Genomic DNA, 23,877 nt, shown 5'->3' with positions numbered 1-23,877 from the left:
CAACTTGCATTTGTTATATTTTATTTAAAAAAGCGCCAGCTTATATATTTGATTATATCCAACTATCAATAGAAAAAAATAAACATCTAAAACAAAATAATACATGGTTAGACCTTATCTTAAATAAACTTGCAATTGTAAAGCGCACTGTAACAAAACTTTAAGCCCGGGCATAAAACTGGCAATTTGAGCGAAATCAGGCCCTGACACTAGCTGAGTGTGTAAATTCAGTCCTCCTGTATAATCTCCGTTTTGCACCAACTGTACCATTTGATGTAACGCTCCTAAAGTGTTGGGTGACAGTTTCTGTTCCCTTAACAAATCATACAACGACTCTAACTTTCGGCCAACATCCTCCAATTTTCGCTTGGTTTGCTATAAAAAATGCGATTAAAACAACTTCAAATTGTTGTGTTAAATAAAATACCGGATTATTAGCCGCACAACTGCACTGATATTTCAACTCGTCAAAAACGGTTTGCATGTGTATGTGTTCTTCGGGAATTGGTGGTTTTTGAATTGGTTGTGGTTTCTCTGGAACCACAGGAGTTTGGTTTTGGACCTGGTTAAAATTGACCGCATTTGACTTAAAACCAGTCGGATTGAACGTAGTAGGCGGTGTGAAATTGTTAGGTGGGGCAAAATTATTAGTTGGCTGTGGTTGGAACATTTGTGGTTCGGTTCCGTAACCGTTGTTGGTGGGCGCCGACCCATACAATGGGTGCGTTATGGGTTGAGATGGGACGGATGCCTCTGGTTTGGGCTGAAAAATCACAATTTATGGTTATTTGTTGTATGACACTTCCGTGATCTACAAGGTTAGTAGTATTTATGCATCAAAATTTGAACCTCAAAAAAAACGAAATATTACTTTCTACTGATTAGGGGTTTTTGCACAATCATTTTGAAATGACTTGAGCAAATATTATAAAATTGGTACAGTTGCTTAGAAGCATACATATTTTGACAAAAACCTGACAAATCGACTCAAGTTTTCAGTTACCGCTTTTCCAAGTAAGATTTTTATTCCGGATTTTGCTCCTTTAATGCTCATTTTTATTGCTAAAGTCTCTTTAAGTTGCTACTTTAATTTAAACTGAGGCTTCTACGAAACCAAAACCAAAAAGTATGAATTTTAAGTAAACAATATCCTTTGCAATAGAAGTGTTTTTGCACTAATACCGCTGACAGCACTTCATCCTCCTAACATAAGACATTACATTATTTTTTTAAATAACATTCAATTCGTTGTTTATTATTTTGCACTATTTTTGAATTCTGAAACAATTATGTTTAAATTTTTCCTTTTTCACAAACCCATATTAAAAAAATACAATGTGTTTTTAAATGATTCTCATCTAGTTAACTTTAAAATTGGTTAACATGTAAAAAAATTTGTGTCGCTTTGCTCAATTGAATCCTCTGTCAATAAATGTCAAATATGTAAGTTGTGATAAAATTCAATTATTTTTTTTAATTTCGTTAAAATGCAACTAAATTGTTACCATGTGCAAAAAACACTTTTAATCTTATTTCCGAATTGGAAACTTAATAAATGGAGAATGGTAATATTTGATGTCAAAATGCCTGCCATTAATTTCATAAAGTGGCATTTGCTGATTTTACATGACAAATTCACAGACGACTAGATGAAAATTCTAACACACAATATTATTGATCTGACATAACATATAATATTTTGGAATCAAGAGCCTATGTTGCCAATTTGGGGAATATTTCGTGTTTTTTGTGAAATCTAACATTTGGAGAAGTTTTAGATCTCTTGGAGGTTATTCAAAAACATAGTGAATTCTAAAATTATCGTACAATCTCTCAGGTGCTGAAAAAGAACACCAAACTAAATTAAAAGTTCCTATGACAAACAACTATTTGAGCCTTTATTCACGAGATACAAGTCTTCAAAGTTAATTTTTTAGGTTGATTTTTTGATAATTCAGATTATATTTTTTTGACTTTAGTTGGCGGAAACGACAGGTCTTGCAACATTAAATAAATATCTGTTGAAAAAAGTCAACAATTAATTTCTAATAATGTGTAAAACAATTAAAAAACTTGTAAATTCGCCAATAAATTAAATTCGACATAATTCGAAACAAAAGAGCAACAATCAATACCGTTGCTAAAGAAAACAAATTAAAATAGTATATTAAAATATAAGTGGATATAGAGCAGGTATTTTAAAGACCAGTTATCCACGAATACTTTACGTTTTTTTTATTGATAGGAAATAATGTAACGTTAGATCAGTATACCTCTCGTTATCATGGAATTAATTGTCATTATAATTAAAAATCATTAAAAAGCTATTTATCTTCACGTTACTTGGATTATTGGTGTTGCCATGAACACTTAAAAAAAACGCGCGTTTTTGAAAGTTGAATTTATACGCTGCTGTGTACATTAAATATGTAAAATAAATTACCAGTAAAAAAAAATAAAAAACGTTGCTTGAGCATACGAGGGTTTGTCTGACACTTTTGAATCACCCTGTAGAAAAATTCTAAACGAAACTATAGAAGAATCCAATCTACAAAATATTTCCAAAAGAAGACTCTAGAGAAGAATTTATAAATGGAAATTTGAAAATGGATTTATAAAAGAATGTCTAAACCGCCTAATTTTATTTTACAAAAAAATCGTAAAACAAAGACACCAAGAATAATGATTTTCACACAAAGGTACAAAATATAAAAATAAAAAAGACCAAAATCAGAAGCAATAAGCTCATTTTTTAATGATAACACTTGTTTGGAACGATTGATCGTTGCCTATTAATAATAGCTGTTTGAAAACTATAAAAACGACAACGTCGCATTTTACCGAATGTATAAATTACATTAGCCATTATTTTTTTAAGTGCATAAATCATGGCCTCCTTGATGTATGGAGACAACTTCGTTGTTCAGGCCTGGCGCATCGTTAAGTTCGGCTGATTCTCCACTGGCGCTGCATTTAGCGGACTGACGTTTATTTGACAAATACCATTTTTGAGGTTAAAGACTAATAAATTTGAAAGATGTAAGTGTGCATTGTGAAATACGTTGAAAATGTGAGGATAATTCTAAAGTTATGCCCTGAATGAACGTTTGGATAGTGTAACTTTTGCAGGAAATCATTTTTCGATCATTAGGATTTTTTATTTTCAGCTTCAGAAGATATACAAATTATTTTAAGGTGAATTGATTGTTCATCGTTTATAAGTATTTTAAGCATAACCTGCGGCACTAGTACGCAGACACAGATGCAGAGAAAACGATGTTTCAAAGAACCTTCCATTTATTATGCATACTCTATGGTTTTATCAACGGTTAAGGTTGAATGCGTTACAAATCTGTGATTTTTAAGACATGGCTTAAGTTTTCTCAAAGGTATTTGCAACCTTTTAACCAGCAGATATTTGCAATACATTGTTTAGGCAAATGAAACTATTTTGCACACACGTATTTTCAAAACCTGCTATTGTTAATTTAGTTTTAGTAAAATGTACAAAGAAAGTCGTTTTTTTTCAAATGAAATGGTTTAAAAAAGCTCGATCCAACGTTCTTCTGCTAGAGTGTCTCTGAACCGTCCGTTCCAAAGTCCCTGTCTGGACCTCTGCTCACTCTCAAGCACCGCTCGTGGATCACCAAACTCCCGAAAATAATCTACTACTTTATAATTTTTTTTGAGTTTTTGTATTTAGAAATTATCAATTACATTGTGGGCTCTTTTTCACCTTCTCTTATGCTGATTGTGCTTGTTAAATTCAATTTTTTTTCGGATTTAACCTCACAAATGCTATTTGTCACATAAACGTCAGTGCGCTAAATAGGGCGCCATCTACGGTTTCGAAAAAACCGCTGAAGCTTATCGATGCGCCAGGCCTGAACAACGAAGTTGTCTCCATACATCAAGGAGGCCATGGCATAAATAATTTCTAACCGTGACTTAACGGAAACGTGCCCAAAAACTTAATCTAAGATAAACACAGATATCAATTTCGCCAGTTATGCGTCTTTCACGAAGATAAAGCACACGTTATGAGATCACATATTCACATGAAGTCATCACATAAACTAGAGTTCCTTTATTAGAAGAGTTGGAACAGTGAACGTCAAACAGTGCCAATTTTGTATTATGTGGATATGGTATATATTTCTATCCTTTTTTAATAAAATTTTTGTTAGCAACTTATGTCAGAGGTTCATGTCGAAAATAATATAGGAACTCTAACATAAACCAGTCGAAAAAGCACAACCATGGCTACAAGTTGGTTCTTTGTGGCAATTGTGCCTTTGGTTCTGTGTTTACAACCCAAAATTGTAATGGTACCACAATTCGGGAGAGTGTCTCAAGTGATGGATTTCACCTTAAATAGCAACATCAAATATTTACTTCTCTATCACCCCCAAAACAACAATAATCCGTACTCTATCAAGGCTTGGAGCGATTCTGCGTCGCCTCAAAATCCAATTTTGATCGTCGTCAATCAGGGAATTGACACCTTGTCATGGTCGGTACCCTATTCCATTTTCAGTCAATCTGAAGTTTATTATCACACTTCCCGGACCTTGTGCGACTCGCATAATCAAAATTTTACCATTACTTTATCGACTTCGGCACCCACTAACACAAAACTGTCGATGATTGTCGAAGAAGAGCGTTTTTTTCATTTAGTAAACGGCAAAAGACACACAATTGAAATATCACCGAGCGAACCTCGATATTTTTCCTACGACTATGTGCCTCAAAGTCACAGCTCACTTGTTACCATCGAAATTGATTCAGACGATGAGACCTGCCTCATGGTTTCAGTCCAGAAACATACAGTAAGTGATGCTTTGGTTTAAGTCACGATTATACAGGGTGTCTCAGCTAAGACTTTCGAGCTTAATATCTCAGTTATTTGTCAACGGATTGTTATAAAATTTAGAATGCACATATTTTAGAAGGTGGTCTTTCAATTGACCTCAAGTTAAAAAATGAGATTTTTAAAACACATTTCTTTTATTTAAAATTAAGCCAAATTACCGTTGGATCATTAAACCCTAAAAAATAAATGGCCACACAAAAAATTAACCAAATCGCTCGGCTGATCCAAAAAAAAAATTTTTGTTGTTAAAAACTTAATCCAAATTTTGTTGTAATTTGGGCAGTCACCTCTTGAAACAATTGATGAAGCATTTCTATGAGGCATTTTGTGTACCAATGAAAAAAACTGTCAAAAGTGTGCGCGCTGTCAGAAAAGTAAAATTGTTTTAATTTGGTGAAATTACTTTAAAAACCAACAACAGTTTTCTGTGTTGTTGAAAAAGGAATCAATATTCGCCTATGGAAAGTGTCGTCGGACTTTTTGTGAAATGTTATTTACGAAATTTAAAGTTCAAAGAATCATTAATAATTTGAAGACACAGGAAGCGTACCTGTGGACAAAACACGTCACTGGAACCGAAGCAATAGTTGGGGCTGTAATTCATGCTTTTGAAGAGAATCCAATCAGCAGTGTACGAAACATTTCCAAAGTCCTGAATGTTCAAGTGTTTAGAATTTTTCAGTTGTTGTTCAGTCTTTTAGTCCTTTTTGAAAAAATTAAAGCATTCAGTACCAAAAGTAAGTCAAAAATATTGTTTTTTAACTTTGTATGGGTGACAGATAATTGTAAAATGTCCCTTGCGTGACAGTTACGTTTCTGCGAGTAGGATTGACCAAAATTCAATGGTAGTGCTCATTAGTCTCATAGAGATCTACGCTTTTGCGTCTGTACCCACGTTTAACAGTTTGTTTCTCATTTTTCTTGCAAAACAGACGTCTTCCACGAACGAGTTTTTTCTGACAGCAATTTTTAATAGAAGTCTTAAAAGGCTTAACATTTTGAAAAGGCATGTAAAAATTACGTTTTTAAGACTTGAGCTGTTGCATTAATTGGATTCTAATCTTTATCTTCTAAAATATCTGCATTTTAAATTTAATTAAAATCAGTTGACAAATATCTGAGATATCAGGCTCGAAAGTATTAGCTGAGACACCCTGTATTTAATTTTTCAGTGCCCAGTTTTGGACTTAAATAATTTCATCAATTATCAAGGTTTTCACCAAACGATTCTCACAAAAGGCGGCATGAGGATTAGAGTAAGTCTAGACAGGCAAAACGTTTAGGAAAAAATAATTTCAGAAAAAATACTACACTGGTGGATTCTTTCTTGTGTTTACTGTCGTAGAAGATGAAGTGTGTAAGAAAAAGGACCTTCCAATTATCCCCAACCAGAATCAATCCTCCACTGTGCATTTCACAGTAACTGAAAATATAGAAAGCAAAAATCACTACATACCGGCAGTTTTTATCGTTCTTGCTTGCTTTATCCTGTTCAGCTTTGTCGCAATCGCCATATTTTGTGTTTTCGAAAGATACAGAAAAAAGAAAATTGCGGAAAATACGGAACAAATTGCAATAAATGTAGATGAAAAAACGGAAGAAGAGATAACGAAAGAAGAGATAACGGAAGAAGAGATTCATGAGGAGAGGGATGAAAACAACCAGCAAATTCCGAATAATGTGGCTGACTTTTCGCAAAATACCCAAAAGAACCAAAAACGCTCAATGAACTATTTGTGGCAAATCTTAAACGTGGGTCTTTTTTACATAATTCCAGTCATCCAACTTGTGGTGACACTTCAATCATTTCTCATCCAAACCGGAGATTTCGACCTGTGCTACTACAATTTCCGATGCGCTAACCCGCTCTGGATTATTTCAGATTTTAATCATGTTTTTTCAAACATTGGCTACATTCTGATGGGAATTGTATTCAGCATCAATGTTTTTTATCGTCATTTTTACTCGCCACCACTGACTGTGAGTATTTACACTTGTAGAAAAAATGCGTATTGTACTCTTCTAGACCGGAGTACCAGCTAATTATGGTGTTTTTTACGCCATGGGTGCTGCGTTAATTATGGAAGGTGTATTGTCGGGGTGCTACCATTTGTGTCCCAATGAAACAAACTTCCAATTCGGTACAGTAAAAAATTGAGTGTGTAACTCCTCTATGAATGTTTTCCAGACACCAGTTTCATGTATGTTATGATTGTGCTGTGTTTGGTGAAGTTGTACCAAAACCGACACCCAGATGTTACACCAACGGCTTACACCACCTTTAGCATACTTGGAGCAACGATTTTGTGCGGTAAAAAAATTGTAAAATTAATAATGTAAAATTACGTCTCCGAACGATAATTCTTGCTTTATTTACGCGATTTTTTTCGATAATTTCGCGCATTTGAGTGTATAAATCAAGCTCTTCATCGCACTCGATATGGAATATTTAATGTTTATGTTCAGAACAATAATTTAAATTGAGTCTTGGTGTAAAGCACTAACCTTAACTTGGCCCTTTACACTATTAAGTTCTTTGGAATTCCTGAAGTTGCAGGACATATTAACTTAAAAAGTATATTTTTTCACTAATAATGGTCACATTTTAGGCACGATTGGTATAGTGTTCAAGGCCCCTCCCGTGTTCATTGTTTTCGTAACAATCGCCTATCTAGTTTTGTTGATTTACGCATCTTTGAACATTTACCACTTTGGAACTGCTCGCAACTTTTTGCGCCGCTGTTGTCTTCGAAATTCGGAAGTCCCAAGACCCATCCAATCGCCAAACACGCATCGTTGGTGGTTACTCCTTCTTGCAATAACAGTCAATATCTTACTGTACGGTTTGGGACTAATTTTGTTTTACCACACAAAAACAATCGATTTTGCAACCTTTATTTTACAAATTCTGGCAGGAAACGCGTTTCTATACACAGTGGTGTACACCTGCATGAAGATCAAGTGCACGGTTGTTCAATAAATTGAAATTTTTTATCGTTAATTGCCATTTTTTAGAGTGTTCGAGAATGTACTTGTAGCGAAAAAATTTGTGCTCAAGCAATTATTTATGGGTTTCTGGCATTGGTGACTTGGGTGCTAGCTGGGGTATTTTTCTTTGCCGAGGCCTCAAAATGGACGGTGGGTTTTTGGGTTAGAATAATTACCAAAAATAGAGTTTTTTTTTTTGTAGGAAAGCCCAGCTCAGTCTCGCCAACTCAACAAACAGTGCATTTTTGCGGACTTTTACGACAGTCATGATCTTTGGCACTTTTTCAGCTCCTTGGCTCTGTATTTCACCTTCATGTATTTGTTGTGTATCGACGACAATCTTTACACAAACCGCGCCGACATCCCCTTGTTCTAAAATATGTAATCTTTTTTGTATTTTTTGTATTTTGAATAAAAAATGCATAGTAATTCATTTTTTACACCCAAACCCAAAGTCAACCAAGAGCAAAGACATGTGTAGACTCTTGTAGCAAGCAAACATAAATATTTCAAATTCGTTGGTGCTTTGTGAAAATAAATAAATTTAGGTTTAGATAAAAACAGTGAAATACGGTAGTCGTTCACCGTAAACTGTATTTTTATTCCAAACACCTTGATACCTCTCTTTATAAGAGTTTAAACGTAGATGGAATACATTTAAAAGCAAATAAAATGTTTAACCATCAGTTCATCAAAGAAATAATGAATGCCAAACTAGACATCAAGAACCAACTTTCAAAACTTATGATGAGTATATAAAAAAAAATTACGTGATAGACATAATTATGTGACATATGTGAGTAATTAATAAACAGAAAACAAAATCAGTGTAAATTATCTTTGGGTAAAAGGAAAAAAATATAAAATAGTGTATTCTAAAGAAGTCTAAATTTCAGATATAAAGACTACTATTAGCTGTTTCAAAACAATAAAAATTCTATTTCCGTATTATTTTATTAAATAAGATTGATAAAACTGTAAAAAAGTTTTTAATGATTGTAAAATGATTTTTAATGATAGTTTTTTAAATCTACTTAAAAATTATAAAATACATCAGCTATTATTTATTTGAAATGCATAATTAATATATAACAGCTAATTTTGAAAGAAAATGAAACATTGGCGTTTTTATTTTATGTATTTATTTTATTTTATTTTGAACAGCTAATAAAAAAGAATTAATGAATCTCCAGATCAATGACAAAAATTCTAAACGAAATTATAAAATAATTTTGAATAGACGAAGAGTAGAATCTAAAACAAAATTTGAAAAATGTAGAAAAAGTGTAAATAGTTATTATAATTGTTTATAGTGTTTTATTTTATTTTAAATTTTATTATTTTATAGTTTTTTTAAACGAGTTTTGAGTACAGACTACAAAATAATTCCAAAAAAAAAAATTTAGACAAGAATCTATAAATAACTCTAAAAAGAGATTTATAAAACAATTTGGAAGATGAGTCTAGATTTTAGACCTACAGACGGTTTTAGAAATGAATCAGAAAAATTTAGAAAAGAGTACAAAGACAATGCAAAAGAATAATCTGAAAAAATTCTAAAGAAAACTGTTTTTTTACATTTATATATTTTTTATATCAATTTCTCTTTTAACGTAGAAAATTATGGTAATTTTTCGTCAGCTCGTTTGAGAATATGCATGTGATACACTTGGCAACACTGGCAGCAGTGGGAGCCCTTGTAGTAATTTCATTTTACCAAAATTTAATCATAACTGAGTTAAAAGTAACTGTCTTCATTATAACATAGTGCAAATAGACAGTGCAGTTAAATGTAATTTAAAAAACTATTATAATAAGACAAGTTAGTAAATACCTACGTCTTGCTCTTTTGTGAATAAGTGTCTCTATTGAGAATCTGTGAAGTTTAATTATGAATTACCAATAATTAGGTTTAAACTAATGTTTTTTGCATGTTTTCGAGAGATTATCCTGTCATTCAAATATTGTTACATAAATAGGAATAGCCCTGTAGAACGAAAGCTTCTTTACCGTCAAAAAACTGCGGTATAAAAAGCGCAAAAAAAACAATCAAATCACACATTTTTGGCCACCCAACACAATACCTTTGGTTTCCATAATTTCGTCCCAGCATGCACTGCTGACATTTCAACATTATCACCGTAACACTTTCAAGAGAAAAATTATAGACTTGAATTGAAAAATTCTTAACTATTATTACCTGTGGTCTCAATGGTTTGTTTAGTGGAGGTGGATCGTTCCAGCCGGGGGCACTAGAAGGAAAGTATTTTTCTGTGGCAGGTTGGCCCATCTCGCTCGTCATAGGCGGCGGTGGTTGGATATTTGGTACCAAAGGAGTGGGATTGAGTGGTGGATTGGGTACCATTGGTACAGGATTGGGTACGTAATTATTATTGGAAGGAACCAAGGGTGTTATTGGTGATGGGGCCCCATAGTTATTGTTCTGGAAGTTGGAGACAGGTTGGGGGGCGTACATGTTCCTCGTAGGCGCTCCGTAGGGGTTGGAGGTTACAGAGGGGTCCAGAACGTATTTACGCGAAGGCAAGCCCGTGCCAGAACCACCTGAAAGAGTTTTTTAAATTTAAATTGACGATATTAGAAAAATATGTTACTTTAGTAAAATACTTAAACTAGGATTGGGCCATCCCTAATTTCAAATTTCGAAAAAATCGAGCATTTTTCTGTCGAATTTGAATTTGTCTAGTCATTTTACAAATTTAATATCGTAGGCTTCGAATTTTTGACAATCTCTCCCAAAGTGTTATTTTATTACTTATTCGAAAAACCTTTTGAATTAATTCTTGCAATTTTGAACAAAACTGCCCCTACAGGATATTGTGTAATTATTTTTTGACATTTTGTGTTAACGTCCTTGCGTGCTCGCCTGAAGATGATACAATAAAGTATCGAAACGTCATGACAAATTTAAAATTTTTACTTTCTTTCTTGTCCTAAATACCATCTTCGACGCAGTAAAAATATTATTTTTGTGTTCTTTTATTATGTATTACATATTTTTCGAGTTTTTCGAAAGATGAAATACATATGCCCGGTTGCACAAAAGTAAATTAATCGGCCATCATATGATGATGGTCCGTCAAAATTAATTTCGTTTAATTTTCTTTAGTTTGTCACTTGCAATTGTCGCAAACGGACCCCACATAAAATTATTGTTATTTATTACTAAAACAAAAATCAACATTTCCTTGAGTAAAATTTCCGAAATATAGGACTACCTTCAGTGATTAGTGCTTGTTGTGTACTTTTCCAGTGCTTAACAGGTATGTTTAGTAGTATGCAGTTTTTAAAATTTCGAGAAGTTAATGTGCAAGCAGATGCCATAAGATGAGTGTATTTTAATGAGTATATTGTACCACTTACTGAAAGATTTATAGCGCAAAAATATTTAACAAAATTTGAATTAAAAAATTGTATTGTAAAGAAGTCAGATTTTTTTAACTTGGCATATCGGTACAATTTACAATATTAGTTTTTGTGAATCCAAGACAAAATCTCTTCTTTTTTTAATATTTCTTTCATTCTTACTTTTTTCGAAGTTTTTTCTAAAACTTTGAAATAAAGTTGGCAAAACTATAGCAAATGTGACATGTATTAAAATTTAAAAATTGACATTTTTGACACTAAAACTTCTTGTTTTCCAAAAATTTCGAAGAATTTCGTCAAAAATATGACACGAAATCTCTAAGAGTATTTTAAAATGATTGTGTTATTTTTTATACTTCATGTAAGCACTTTTTTTTAGGTAACAATTTAATGAGAGTCTTTTAAAAACCGAGCAAAAAATCACCAAATTGTAATTTACTGAAATTAATAAATTACACTAGGATGTAAATCATAAATGACATTACTTAGACTTTTTCGAGCATTTTAGTACAGCTCATAGCAAAAATGTAATTACTATTTCGTAAAAAATAGGCCGATAAATAATCTAATTTGTTTGAAAATGATTTTAAACCAAATATTGTTTTTTTTTCAATATTGGAGAAATTTCCTTACACTTTTTGAAAGTTAGTGCATATTTGTTTATAAGCAGTATTGAATGTTGTCTATTTTATCCTAAACTAATTACTAAAGGCTAAGTTTTTCTACTAATTTTCAGCATCCTTGCCAAAATAAGCCAAGAAATCAATGAATTAATTAAACGTTAAAATTGTGTTACGAGTATTTTTGTTATTTCGAGTGTGTAAACTCATTGTGGACTGGGAATTCAACGAAATTTCGCTAGAACCGTAAGAAAAAAGTTACAAATTCTGTGAAAAATTTAATGACAAGATTGACGAGATATCCATAAAACAAGCTGAAAAATCACCCAATTTGGTTAAAATAGTATATTTTCAGCATATTTTAGTCATATCGTCCCAAATAAGTCAAAAATTCAATAGATGAATTCGAAAATAAGGTTACTGTTGACATTTATGTAGTGTAAGCCAACAATTCAGTGAAATTTTTTTTACATTTTCCAAGCGTTACTGTACATTTCATGGAATGGAACGCAGTTATATTTCAGAAAAAGTAAACCGAAAAATAATCTGATTAGGTCAGATATGGTTGTTGTATCGAAATTTTGAAAAACTTAAGCACAATTAAAAAAAAACGAATTTGATAAAAATAAAGTGCTTCATATCATTTTTTCGGGCAAAAGCTTCAGTTGTTTCAATAATTTCGAAAAATTTTGTTAAAAATAAGTTAAAAGATCAGCAAATGCGCACATTGTGGAGCAAATTATTGCTAAAATTAAGGACCAAAAATACAATAGTTTTGTTTTTTTGCAACTTTTAATAAGTTTTTTTGGTAAAAAACGAATTCTTTTGCAAAGCTAGTCAAAACCAAGAGCCAGAAAAATAACCAATTAATTCTTTATCAAACGTTTAAAGCGGTTTTTCAACTAAAAGTTTACGTTCGAGCGGAAGATTTCGTTAAAAGTGAACCAAATAATCATATTAATTTTTTATTTTTCAAAGTTTTACAACCTTTTTCAGTCAGAAACGCAATTATAAAAAAACATTTCTGCATTATCACTACTTTTCATAGAAGAAAACGCAATTAGTTCAATAAATTTCGAAAACAAGTATTCGAAAAATAGATAAATTAGATCAAAAATAGTGTTATTTCAATTTCTTGATAGTTTAAGTACGTTTTTAAGCAAAAATTGTATTAATTTTTGCAAGATTTTGGTAAAGCATGCTTTCAAATTATATTATTTTTGTCTTTTGTGAACGTCTTACAGGCAAAGGCCAATACTTTCACGAAATATTGTCCAAAATACCGAAATAACTCAAAAATTCACTAAATGAGTTTCAACATTAAATTATTTAAGCGTTTTTATGTAACTTCATTAAAACAAGACCAAAATATCCACGAATTAGGTCAAAAATTTTATTTTTAGACATTATTTTTAAAACATTTTTCAGCGAGAAACGCAATTACTTCACAAAAAATAAGCCAAAAAATACCTAAACATGGTGTTATTTTGGGTAAACAAGAGCAAATTTAGTAAAAAATAGTGTTAATTTTGTTTTTTTGGGCCAACGACTCAGTTTTTTTCAATAATTTCCAAAATTTTCGTCAAAAATAAGAAAAAGTGTGCGAGATATCGCACAATATTTTTTTTATCAAAAACTTACCATGGTTAGATCCCACACTTGGGGGCCTCGTCGGCTGACTCGGCGGCGCCGGCGAAAACGTCCTCGCCGGTGGTTGTTGATTAAAACCCCCCATTTGGGGCTGCGGTTGCCACGGCTGAGACACCGGAACCGCTGCATTCGGCAGTCCTGAATTAAACTGTGCCCCCATGTTCGGATAACTCGAAAACGACTGTCTCTGACTCGACCTCCGACTCTGTGCCTGTCTCTGCGCCCCATACCCCGGCTTCTGCCCCAAACTGATATACAAGCGCTCCCTCAACGCCGCAACCTTCTCGTCTTGCGAACTCCCCAAGTAACTCAACGCCGTCGACAAATTCCCCTGCGAGGCCAAAATCGACGCATACCTGCCCAGCAAATCGGCCAAAGCGCCCGAAATCTGCACCTGCCGCCCTTGCCTTTCCACCGCCTTTTGCAAAAACACCACCAACTCGACCAAATCCTGCAAATCGCTGGTGGAATTCTGCGCATTGCCGCTCCAGGAGTTGACCAGATTGTCGAAACTCCCAGCGCAGATGTAGCACAGCTGGGAGTCTTGTTTGAGTTTGGCGTCGCCGTGGCTGAGGCGATTTCCGAGCTGTTCGCACAGAAGGGGCAACGCCTCGTCGGTGGAGTGCGTCAGAGTGGCCGCAAGTGCCTCCTTCCAACTGCTCAGGTCGCAGTTATTGATAACAGAAGCCCAGTCTTCGGACACCAAAGCCGAAATCAGCGACGAAACATAGCCCTCGCATTGCTCCAAGTACGCGTGTTGGGTCCGAGCCAATAAATCCGAGCCCCCAGTCATTGCAATAATGATAGCGTCGGCGAAGCGCTTCGCCTCCAAACACAACTCAACCGCCGCTTCGACGTTCCCCAAAAGCAGCGCTTGAGTGATTAAGCCTTCGGTGTCGTCACCAGTTTTGATTTTGAACGGTTTTGTCACTGTTTTATTATCGACAATTGCGTCAAATGGATCCAAGTCCTCTAAACGTTCCGATACTCCGTCAACTTTGTTTTTGTGGACGAATTGGTTGAGTTTGTTATTGACGTCTTCGATGCGATAGCCCAATAAATTCAATAGTTCCGCGCGAGGGTTTTCCTCGAAGTTGGCACGCAGAAAGTGCCAAATGTATTTGGTGTGTTGATCGTTTGTGGTTTCGGCTTTGCGGGAACAGTATTCAGTGAAGTTGCCGTATTCGAGAGCTTGTTCCAGTTCGGTTGATTTCTGGACTAGCTCTGGTTCGGTTATAACTTGACTGATTTGAACCGTTCGGTGGCTGATTTGATCAACGTCGGGTTTAGTGTTATCGAACGAAATTAATTTGCCACCAAACTGAAATAAACATGAAGCTATTAATTTGTAGAAAACACGGCAAAATTGTTAAAATAGTATAAACAAATCCAAAGAAAATTCTTAACCAATATCAGACTAATTTTTTTTTCATAAAATGAGATTGTAGATTATTTTACGTCGAAAATACCCTAATTTTTCAAAAGAATTTAAAGAATTTCGAGAATAATAAAAAAGCCGCTGTTGACTACACTAAAGCTGTCCTTTCTTTTACAAACTAATTTTTTAAGTCGTTTTATTACATACAATTCTGTCATTTTTGAAACAAATTAATCCAAAAAATCTGTTTAAACAATTTGTCAAAAAAAAATAATTCTTTCGGTGATTTTTAGTGAGCATATTTTACTTAAAAAAATTTTTTGTCGCAAGATTTCGCTCAACCGCACAAAGCGCAAGCATAAAAATGATACAATTAAGTCCTAAGTTGTGATATTTTACATTGTTTTACAGTTTCAATCAAGTTTATGAGCTAAAAATCACTCAACTTTGTCGAAATGAGATTATTATTGTTGTCTTTTTCGCTCAATTATTTCCCAAACTATCATTTAAAATAAATAAAAAAACATACTAAAAATAATAGTGATCTATTTCGACCAACATTCCGAAAAATAAGCTCAAAAATTTTTAAATTATGTTGAAAATAATAATATTTTGCAGTTTTCAAACGCTGAAACAAGGTTTTTGAACTCCATAAGAACTCGTTTTTTTTTCACGAAATTGTTTACAAAGACTCAGTTTTTCGAGGCATTTAAAAAATTAAATAAAATAACACCAAATTATATCAGAACATGACATTGCCTTTTCGGGGCGTTTTAGTATGTATACCTCACAGCAAAAAAAACGCAAATCAATCGTAAAAATAATGTAATTAGATACAAAATTCTGTATTTCGGAGATTTTTAGTGTTTGGGTATATTTTACTTAAAAAAAATACTTTTGTCGATAGATTTCGCTCAACCGTACAAAGCGTAAGCGTAAAAATTATACAATTAAGTCTTAACTGTTGTTATTTTAGATTTTTCTGCAGTTTCAAGCAAGTTTATGAACTAAAAACTCACTAAACCAGACCAAAAACATCACTCAATTTTGTCGAAATGAGATTATTATTGTTGTCTTTTTCCCTCAATTATTTCCCAAAGTATCATTCAAAATTAATAAAAAAACATACAGAAAATAATAGTGATCTATTTCGACCAATATTTCAAAAAATAAGCTCAAAAATTTTTAAATTATTTTGAAAATACTAATATTTTGCAGTTTTCAAACGCTTAGACACGTTTTTGAACTCCATAAGAACTCGTTTTTATTTACGAAATTGTTTACAAAGACTCAGTTTTTCGAGGCATTTAAAAAATTAAATAAAATAACACCAAATTATGTCAGAACATGACATTGCCTTTTCGGGGCGTTTTAGTATGTACGCCTCATAGCAAAAAACGCAAATAAATCATAAAAATAATGTAATTAGATACAAAATGATATTAAATTAGATCAATAATGAAATTATTTGCCTTTTTCGAATCACTTCAGTACTTTTGACCAAAGGAAATGCTATTATTTAGTAAAAAAACCGTAACCAAAAAATAAGGTATTTAATTAGATCAAAAATTGTGTAAAAAAAAATGTTGAAAATAGTAGTTTTTTTTTTAATGTTTTGAATGTGTAACTCCGTTTTTAAACTAAAATCTTGTTCATGCATTGTCTACAAAACAGTTTTTTCACTCGTTTCAAAGAATTTTATTAAAAATAATCTCAACAGTCACTATATTAGATCAGAAATGTAATTTTTTCGAACGATTTAGTACATTTCACAGCACGAAACGCAAGTATTTCATGTAAAATATACCGAAAAAGAATGTAATTAGGTCTAAAATAGTGTGAAAAATCACTAAATCATGTTAAAAAATGTAGTTTTTCAAGCATTTATTAAAAATTCTGTCTTTACACGAGATTGTTTATAAGGACAAATAAGTTACAAACTAACTTATTTTTGAGTTTTCGTATCTTTAGAACCTTTACAACCAAAAATTCAATCAGATAATACTAAAGCCGAATAACAAAAACATTTCCTAAATCACAACAGAAATTACATTATTTGCTTTTTTTCAACACTTTAGTAAACGTCACAATAGAAAACACAATTATTTCGTAAAAATAAAAACAAATAGTTGCTTCATCAATTTCGAAGAACCTCATAAAAAAATCGGAAAAATCACCAAATGAATTAAAAAATTATGTTATCGTGCCTTTTACAAACCGGATCAAAAAATCATTTAACAGTAGAAAAAGCAATTGTTTCGTAAAAAATGAGCCAAAAATAGTTTAAAAAATAATAAAACTATGTTGAAAATAATAGTTTTTTTGCTTTGAACAGATATTTTATTTGCTTATTCCCTATTCTAAATTTCGAAAAAATAACACTATTCTTTGCCAAATTTGAACTTATCTATTCACATTCCATACGATTTGCCCACTTTTTAAAAAGCATAGAAAAAAATAGAAGAAAAATGTAACACATATTTCTAAAATGTATCAAAATAAAATATGAAGTTTTAAACCACTTTCATTTACATACGAAATTGAAAATTTTGTATTATGTTAATTAATTCCCTTATAAAGTAAAATAATTCGAATAATTTGAAAGTAGTTAGCGGCGAGTAGAGAAACAAACGACTTTCGCTTAATTTGTGCTTTTTTTCGTTTTTAAGAAAAAAAATAGTTGTAGTTTTCTTTAGAAATTAAAAAAAAATAATTTCAAAATAAAAAATAAGATTTACCTACCCCAAATCTGGCTCCAACTGGTCTCTTAAGCCACTTTGGTGGTCTACTTAAATCCACACTGACTGGTGCCGAGCTTTGCTGTAGAACAGGAGCTTGAACATATCCATCCATTCCCGGAAAACTATCAGCAATTTTATTCGTGGTTTGTATCTGTTGGGTCTTGCCCCCCATTAAAGAATAAACAGAAACATGTCCATCAAAACTGGGACATGCAATAATGGCTGGATTTCTAGGACACCACTGTACATCAAAATTCCATTGATTCGTTTTTGCAATTTCGGAGAGAACCTCTCCGTTTGGTTCATTTGAATTTGGATTCCAGGCAATAATACGATTATCTTTACCACAACTGACTAATAAATCGGGATCATCGGCACACCACGCCACTGATAATACGCCTCTTTGGTGATTCTCGAGTGTTTTAAGGGGGGATGTGGCAAAACGGAGGTCCCATAATTGGATAATGGGAGAGTGATCCTCCTCTGAAAAATGTATAAAAATTATAACAAATTCACGCTGTTTTGTTGGATAAGGGACTGTTGTAATAATTATAATTTGTTTTTTAGAACTTGAAGTACAAGTTTAAAATGAAAAAATTCGTTCGAAAAATCACCAAATTAGGTCAAAAATGATGTTATTTTTGCCTTTATCAAGCATTTTTCAGCCAAAAATGCTACTAGTGCAGAAAAATTCGCCAAAAGTAGGTTGTAAAACCATGAAATTAGTTCAAAAATTGTATAACTTTCGTAATTTTCAAGCGAGTAAAGGCATTTTTTAAATCAGATCTTCGTGAGATTTTACTAAACCAAATCAAATTTTTTATACTCAATTAAAAATTGTACAATTTATTCTTGCCACTTTAAAATGTTCTGGCACGTTGTTCAGCCAAAATTGCAATTATTTTGGAGAATTTTATCAAAATAATTAAAATAAAATCAATAAATTCCTTCAAAAATTATGTTACTTTTACCTTTTTGGGTCAATTAAGAATGAGATTTTCTATTATCTCCAAGAATTTCGTCAAAACGAAAGCAAAACATCACGAGAAAAGTTCCAAAAACGTATTATTTTTTGCTTTTTCGAGTATGTAAGAAAATTATTATGCTAAAAATTAAGCAGATCGTTAAACCCTCATCAAAAATTTGTAAATTAAATCAAAATAATAACTCTGATTTTTAAAACGTTTTAACAAGTTTTTGGTAAGAAACAAAATTATTTTGCTAAAAAATGACCAAATTGGAGCACTTTTTCTTCCTTCGTCAAACGTTAAAGTCGGTTTCTGAGCTGAAAACCGTAATTTTCAAAACTGGATAAAATAATCACTAAATTACGTTAAAAAAGCTATTTGTTCTTTGCTTTTTCTGGAGTTTTAGAAAGTTTTTCAACCATAAACACATTTATTCCGAAAAATTTCATCCAAATAATTGAAAAAAAAATCGATAAATTACGTTAAAAGTGGTGTTACTTCTACCTTTCTGGGTTAAAGATTCAAAGTTACAATTATTTCGAAAAAATCCCTCAAAATAAGCCAAAACATAAAAAAAGTTCGAAAAATGTATCAATTATGAGCTAAAAATTCAGCGTAATTTCGTTAAACCTTCATCGAAAAATTACTAAAATAGGTCAAAATTACATATATTTTACTTAATTTTAGTATGTTTATTGGTAAAAAACGAAATTATTTTGCCGAAAGTTTCCAAAATATAAGCCCAAAAATAACCAATTCAGTCTAAAATTCCAATATTTCTTCCTCATTCGAACATTTAAGCCGGTTTTTGTGCTGAAAACTAAAGTTATTTTGCGAGATTTCTTAAAACAAGATCAAACAATTAATTACCTCATGTTTTTTAAGTTTTAGAACGTTTTTCAAGCAGAAACGAAATTACGTCAAAAAAATTACAAAAATAAAGCGTAAAATAACCAAATTAGATAAAAAATAATGTAATTATGTTTGTCATTTTTCAGTGCTTAAGCACGGTTTTAAACCAAAAAAACTCATTCTCCGCTAAACTGGACAGGAAAATCCTTAATCAGATTCAAAATGACATTATTTTTGTCTCTTTCAAGTAATCTAGAATTAAAAGAGCAAAATTTGGTCGAAAATAATAATAGTTTTGCCTTTTGCCAAACTTTTTGGCATCTTTTCAAGAATTCAAGTATATGATCACTTCGACATCGAAAGATGAATTATTTCAAAAATAAAAATAGTCTTACGTTTTTCCAAGTGTTTAAGCAGTTTTTTAAAACTATTTCGCAAAATCTCGTCAAAAATAAGCTAAGAAATTGATGAATTAGATAAAAATAACACCATTTTTGCATTCCCGAACGTCTATACATGTTTTTATATTTTTTTTGAAGACCTTAATATTAAATAAATCAGCCCCAAAGTTACATCATAACAAAATTAAATCCAAAATTACATTATTTTTGGAAATGCCTAAAAGAAAATCGGCAAAAACAAACCAAAAACTAATTAAATTCAAAACTTTACGGCAAAACAGATATTAATTTTTGCTTTTCTCACAAGCAATTATTAACTGTATTTATTTCCTTAATGTGGTCAAAAATTAATTACTAAATTAGGTCAGCTCACTGCCATGTTCGAATTGTTTTTAGCCAAAAATGTAATTAGTATTTAAAAAAATTCTACAAAATGAGCCGAAAAAAACTAAACCAAATCAAAATAGTGTTATCAAAAGCTTGAGCAGGCTTTTAAGTTAGAGCCATTTTCGCTCGCATTTTCGATAAAGTCACTGGAAAAAAATATTATAATTAATATTGTCTTTTTTGAGAGTTTAAGGTGGTATTCGTAGATCAAAAATTATAAAAAAAAATACCGTAACCTTATGATGACCTTAGCAACAACATATATAAATTTTGAAACAATTGATAGTGTCTTTTAAAAATAAAATAAAATAAACCCCTATTTTTTGACCATTTTATATTTTTATTTAAAAACTGTACTACCATTTTTTTTAAGAATTTTTGGGGGATAGTAGGTAACGCATTCATATTACTGTATTTTTTTCACATGATTTGAACTTTTTTTTTTTCATAAAAAAAATAAAACTATTGAATTTTCCACATTTGCATTTTTTAGCAACTTAAAACTCGTTTTTTGATAGCAATATTTTGCCAATTCAATCCAAAACTCCCTAAATTAGGTCAAAAATGAATTAATTATTGCAAGTATCGATGATTGTTTTAGCTTCTTTTTATAAACAGAAACGCAAATATATTTTGAAGAATTCCACCAAAAATAGACCGAAAAGCCATCAATAAATTGTACAATTTTTATGGTATGTGATTAGCTAATTTTTTGTAATTCAATTTCAATCACCAAGCCTTATTACAAAACATCGCAAAAATAGCGATTTTTCTTACCAGAAGCTAAACACAACTGCGTGGCCACTTCCGGATGCCATGCAATCATTTTCCACCTAACCCTCGAGACAGTGTCCGTTAATTTAATAATCGGTTCGTTCTTCCTCAAATCCCAAATGACACACTTGGAGGCAAAAGTCGACGCTAAAATATGCTGCACTTGCCTATTCCACGAAATCGCCAGAACGTCCTCCAGCGGCTGCGACTTGGACCCTTCAAACCCCAATTAAAACACACCCAAAACCCAGCCCAACTTACCAGGACTCATGGGCGTGTTGGTGTTATTCAAATCCCAGATAAAAATCTCGGAATCCCCGGCCCCCGTTGCGAACAAATTCTGCTGAAAGGGGTTAAAGTCAAGCGCATGCACAGGCCCTGTGTGCTTATTCTGCCGACAAATCAGCCCATTCTCCCCATTCATCAACTTGGAAGCGCTGTAAATCTGGATCAGGCCCCCATCACACCCACCCACGATGGTCCCATGACTCTCGTAAGCCCCCCAGATGATTTTATGAAAGCGGTGCTCGCTCGGGGTCGCAGCCTTGAGCACCATATCGGGACCCAACTCCCCCAAGTTGAGGGAATAGATCTCCAAGGTGGCATTGGTGCTGAAGGAGGCGTCGAGCTGTTGGGCGGCTGTCCCGGCTGCTAACAAAATGGGGCTCTGATTCTTGGGGGACCACGCTACGTTGGCGGTGCGCTCCACGTCTTTCACTTTCATGGTTAAGCACTTATTTAACGTAAAACACACGGGAAGACATCCAACGTGGCTTAACTTATTTTACGACTGACAATCAGATGACAGGAACACGTCAACACGACCTAACCGAACTTATTTTTTCATTGGTTTAGTTGTTATCAAGGGGCAATAAAATTTATGAGACACTAACGTAAGGTGGTAAAGCGAATAATTAAATTAGCGATACGATTTTAGACAAATTAATCAAATTTTGGGAATTTTTAATTGGAAAGACTGGTCGGTAACGCAGGATTCTGTTTTATCGATGTTTCAAAAAATTTAAAATTTGATATCTGTGATTTGATTAGAATTGTGTGAACGTGTTTATTTTAAGTGAAAAGATTACATTTGTAACCCAAATTAATTCCAATTTGAGGTAATATATGGCACAAACTTATTATAAGGATTTTTCTTGAGTCTAGGCATTTTTTCAGTTGTTTCTGTATTTAGAAATTTTTAATTTTAATTTTTATGTTTCCACAAGCTTTTCTGCACGTGATATTCCGAAATTAAAATTAAATTAACTTGAAAACTATTAAACACAGGTGTTGGATATAATTAATACAAATCATAGCAGATTAAAAAAAAATTGAATTTACAGCTTCTTCTTTAAAAATAGCACAGAAAATAATTAACATTATAAGTTTAAATTTAAAATTTATTTAAAATTTTCAAATATATTTCTCAGATTTAAAAAATCTCAAGTACACCATAACTCTATTTTTCTAAATCTAAAGAAGAATAAAAGGCATCAACAAGAAATGTCATATTTTACACATTCTTTCACTTTCCCAGCAGTGAAATACGCAGAGTTAGAATTTTATATTTTAGACTTTAAAGATAGACAGATTTCACTGTATTGTGAAAATTTTTCTAGGTCTATTAGTGTAAGACTTGTAAATTATAATGCTTTCTACAAGTCTGAATTTTTGTAAGAATAATAACTTAATCCTTTATTGATAAGAAAAATAACATAACAAATAAAGCTAATCAACTCAAACCCCAAAAATATATAAAAATATACTAATGGGAAAGTATACAAATAAGTTCTGTCAAGAATAAAAAAACTGAAAAAATCTTAGAAAAAATGTAGAGAAACTACAAAAAAATGTTAATAAATTGATGTTTCTTTCAGAAAAAGACAGAGGGCTATAAATATTGAAAACATAGAGTTGTAGTCCTCTGTAGTTGCTGTAATCACAAAACTCAATAAACTTATCAACAATTTCAAATTCCAGGGCAATATCTAGGGATTTTTTGCACAACAAAATCTAAACCGGTAGTGACGGAGACTGGTTTACCGACGTGGCCCACTTTGTACGAAATCAATTGAAACTGCCTGTTTATTGCCCGTTTGCGCCTTAATTGCATTTTCCATTGTTTACTTTACCGTGTAAATTAGTTTAATTGTTGCGGAAAGTTGCAATAACGCATAAATCGGTGATTTTCCGCAAAGCCAGTAGATATACTAAAGTAGCGACACGGACCTTGACAGGGCAACAATAACGATTATATACTCTAGAGAGGGCGCAACTATCGAAATTCGACATATACCGCATTATTTACATAAAATGCCTAGCCTTGAAAAGCCTTAGTAAGTGCGTTTTGTCTCTGTTTCTACGTTTAATCTTCACTAAATGAAATTGCTAAAGGGGATGCTCTAAAGAGATATTCGTTAAAGGTCACATTAGATGATAGATTTAAATTGAGAATGTATTTAAACAAGCAGTTTAGTTTTCCAAGGCTCGACATTTTTTGTAATAACGCTGTAATTTTAAAGGTTCGTCAAATTGTCAGTAATTTTGAACATACGTCAAAACTGTCAAGATTCTCTCACTTTTGAAAAATTGGTAAAGAGTACAATGATTCTGGTGTTCATCTGTAGTTTTACTGTGGTTATTGGTTATGAACAGATTCCATGGAACTTTCAAACCTGTGCTTCAATCACGTAAATAATAAATCGACACCAAAAACATTAAACAAAGGAGCCTCCAGACTGTTCAAAGTCGTCCACATTACGAAGCACGTCTGTGTAATAATACTAGAAACTCATTCAAACAAAATTTGATTAAGAAATGTAAAGTGGTAGGTATCAACTTCAAAGAGAAATTTCTAAGAT

At 32.3% G+C, this 23,877-nt stretch overlaps 2 protein-coding genes across 9 annotated transcripts; one reads left to right on the top strand and one right to left on the bottom strand.

Moving 5' to 3' along the window:
* Window positions 1-4: 4 nt before the first annotated feature.
* On the bottom strand, window positions 5-22,021 carry Sec31 (Secretory 31). Of its 2 annotated transcripts, XM_015982361.2 has the most exons (8): window positions 21,278-22,021; window positions 21,020-21,232; window positions 17,636-18,117; window positions 13,507-14,836; window positions 10,062-10,423; window positions 9,946-10,008; window positions 428-763; window positions 5-375 (listed from the first exon to the last, which is right to left on the bottom strand). In XM_015982361.2, the coding sequence occupies exons 1-8, from the start codon at window positions 21,738-21,740 to the stop codon at window positions 115-117; spliced, it is 3,510 nt and encodes a 1,169-aa protein (XP_015837847.2). In that variant the 5' UTR covers window positions 21,741-22,021; the 3' UTR covers window positions 5-114. The 2 variants fall into 2 exon arrangements, with proteins under 2 accessions (XP_015837847.2, XP_973673.2); XM_968580.5 differs by lacking the exon at window positions 9,946-10,008 and having other exon boundaries at window positions 21,278-22,019.
* Window positions 2,888-8,290, top strand: Sirb (Sid-1-related B). Of its 7 annotated transcripts, none has more exons than XM_008197848.1 (10): window positions 2,888-3,116; window positions 3,168-4,148; window positions 4,201-4,829; window positions 6,046-6,129; window positions 6,173-6,853; window positions 6,900-7,014; window positions 7,062-7,184; window positions 7,483-7,841; window positions 7,889-8,011; window positions 8,064-8,290. In XM_008197848.1, exons 3-10 carry the CDS (start codon window positions 4,260-4,262, stop codon window positions 8,235-8,237), a joined length of 2,229 nt encoding a protein of 742 aa, XP_008196070.1. In that variant the 5' UTR covers window positions 2,888-3,116; window positions 3,168-4,148; window positions 4,201-4,259; the 3' UTR covers window positions 8,238-8,290.
* Window positions 22,022-23,877: the final 1,856 nt, after the last annotated feature.

The sequence above is a fragment of the Tribolium castaneum genome, chromosome 6 (genome assembly GCF_031307605.1).
Source record: "Tribolium castaneum strain GA2 chromosome 6, icTriCast1.1, whole genome shotgun sequence".
NCBI lineage: Eukaryota > Metazoa > Arthropoda > Insecta > Coleoptera > Tenebrionidae > Tribolium > Tribolium castaneum.
Note: the sequence above shows the minus strand (reverse complement) of the source record. Positions and strands in the feature narration are given on the sequence as shown.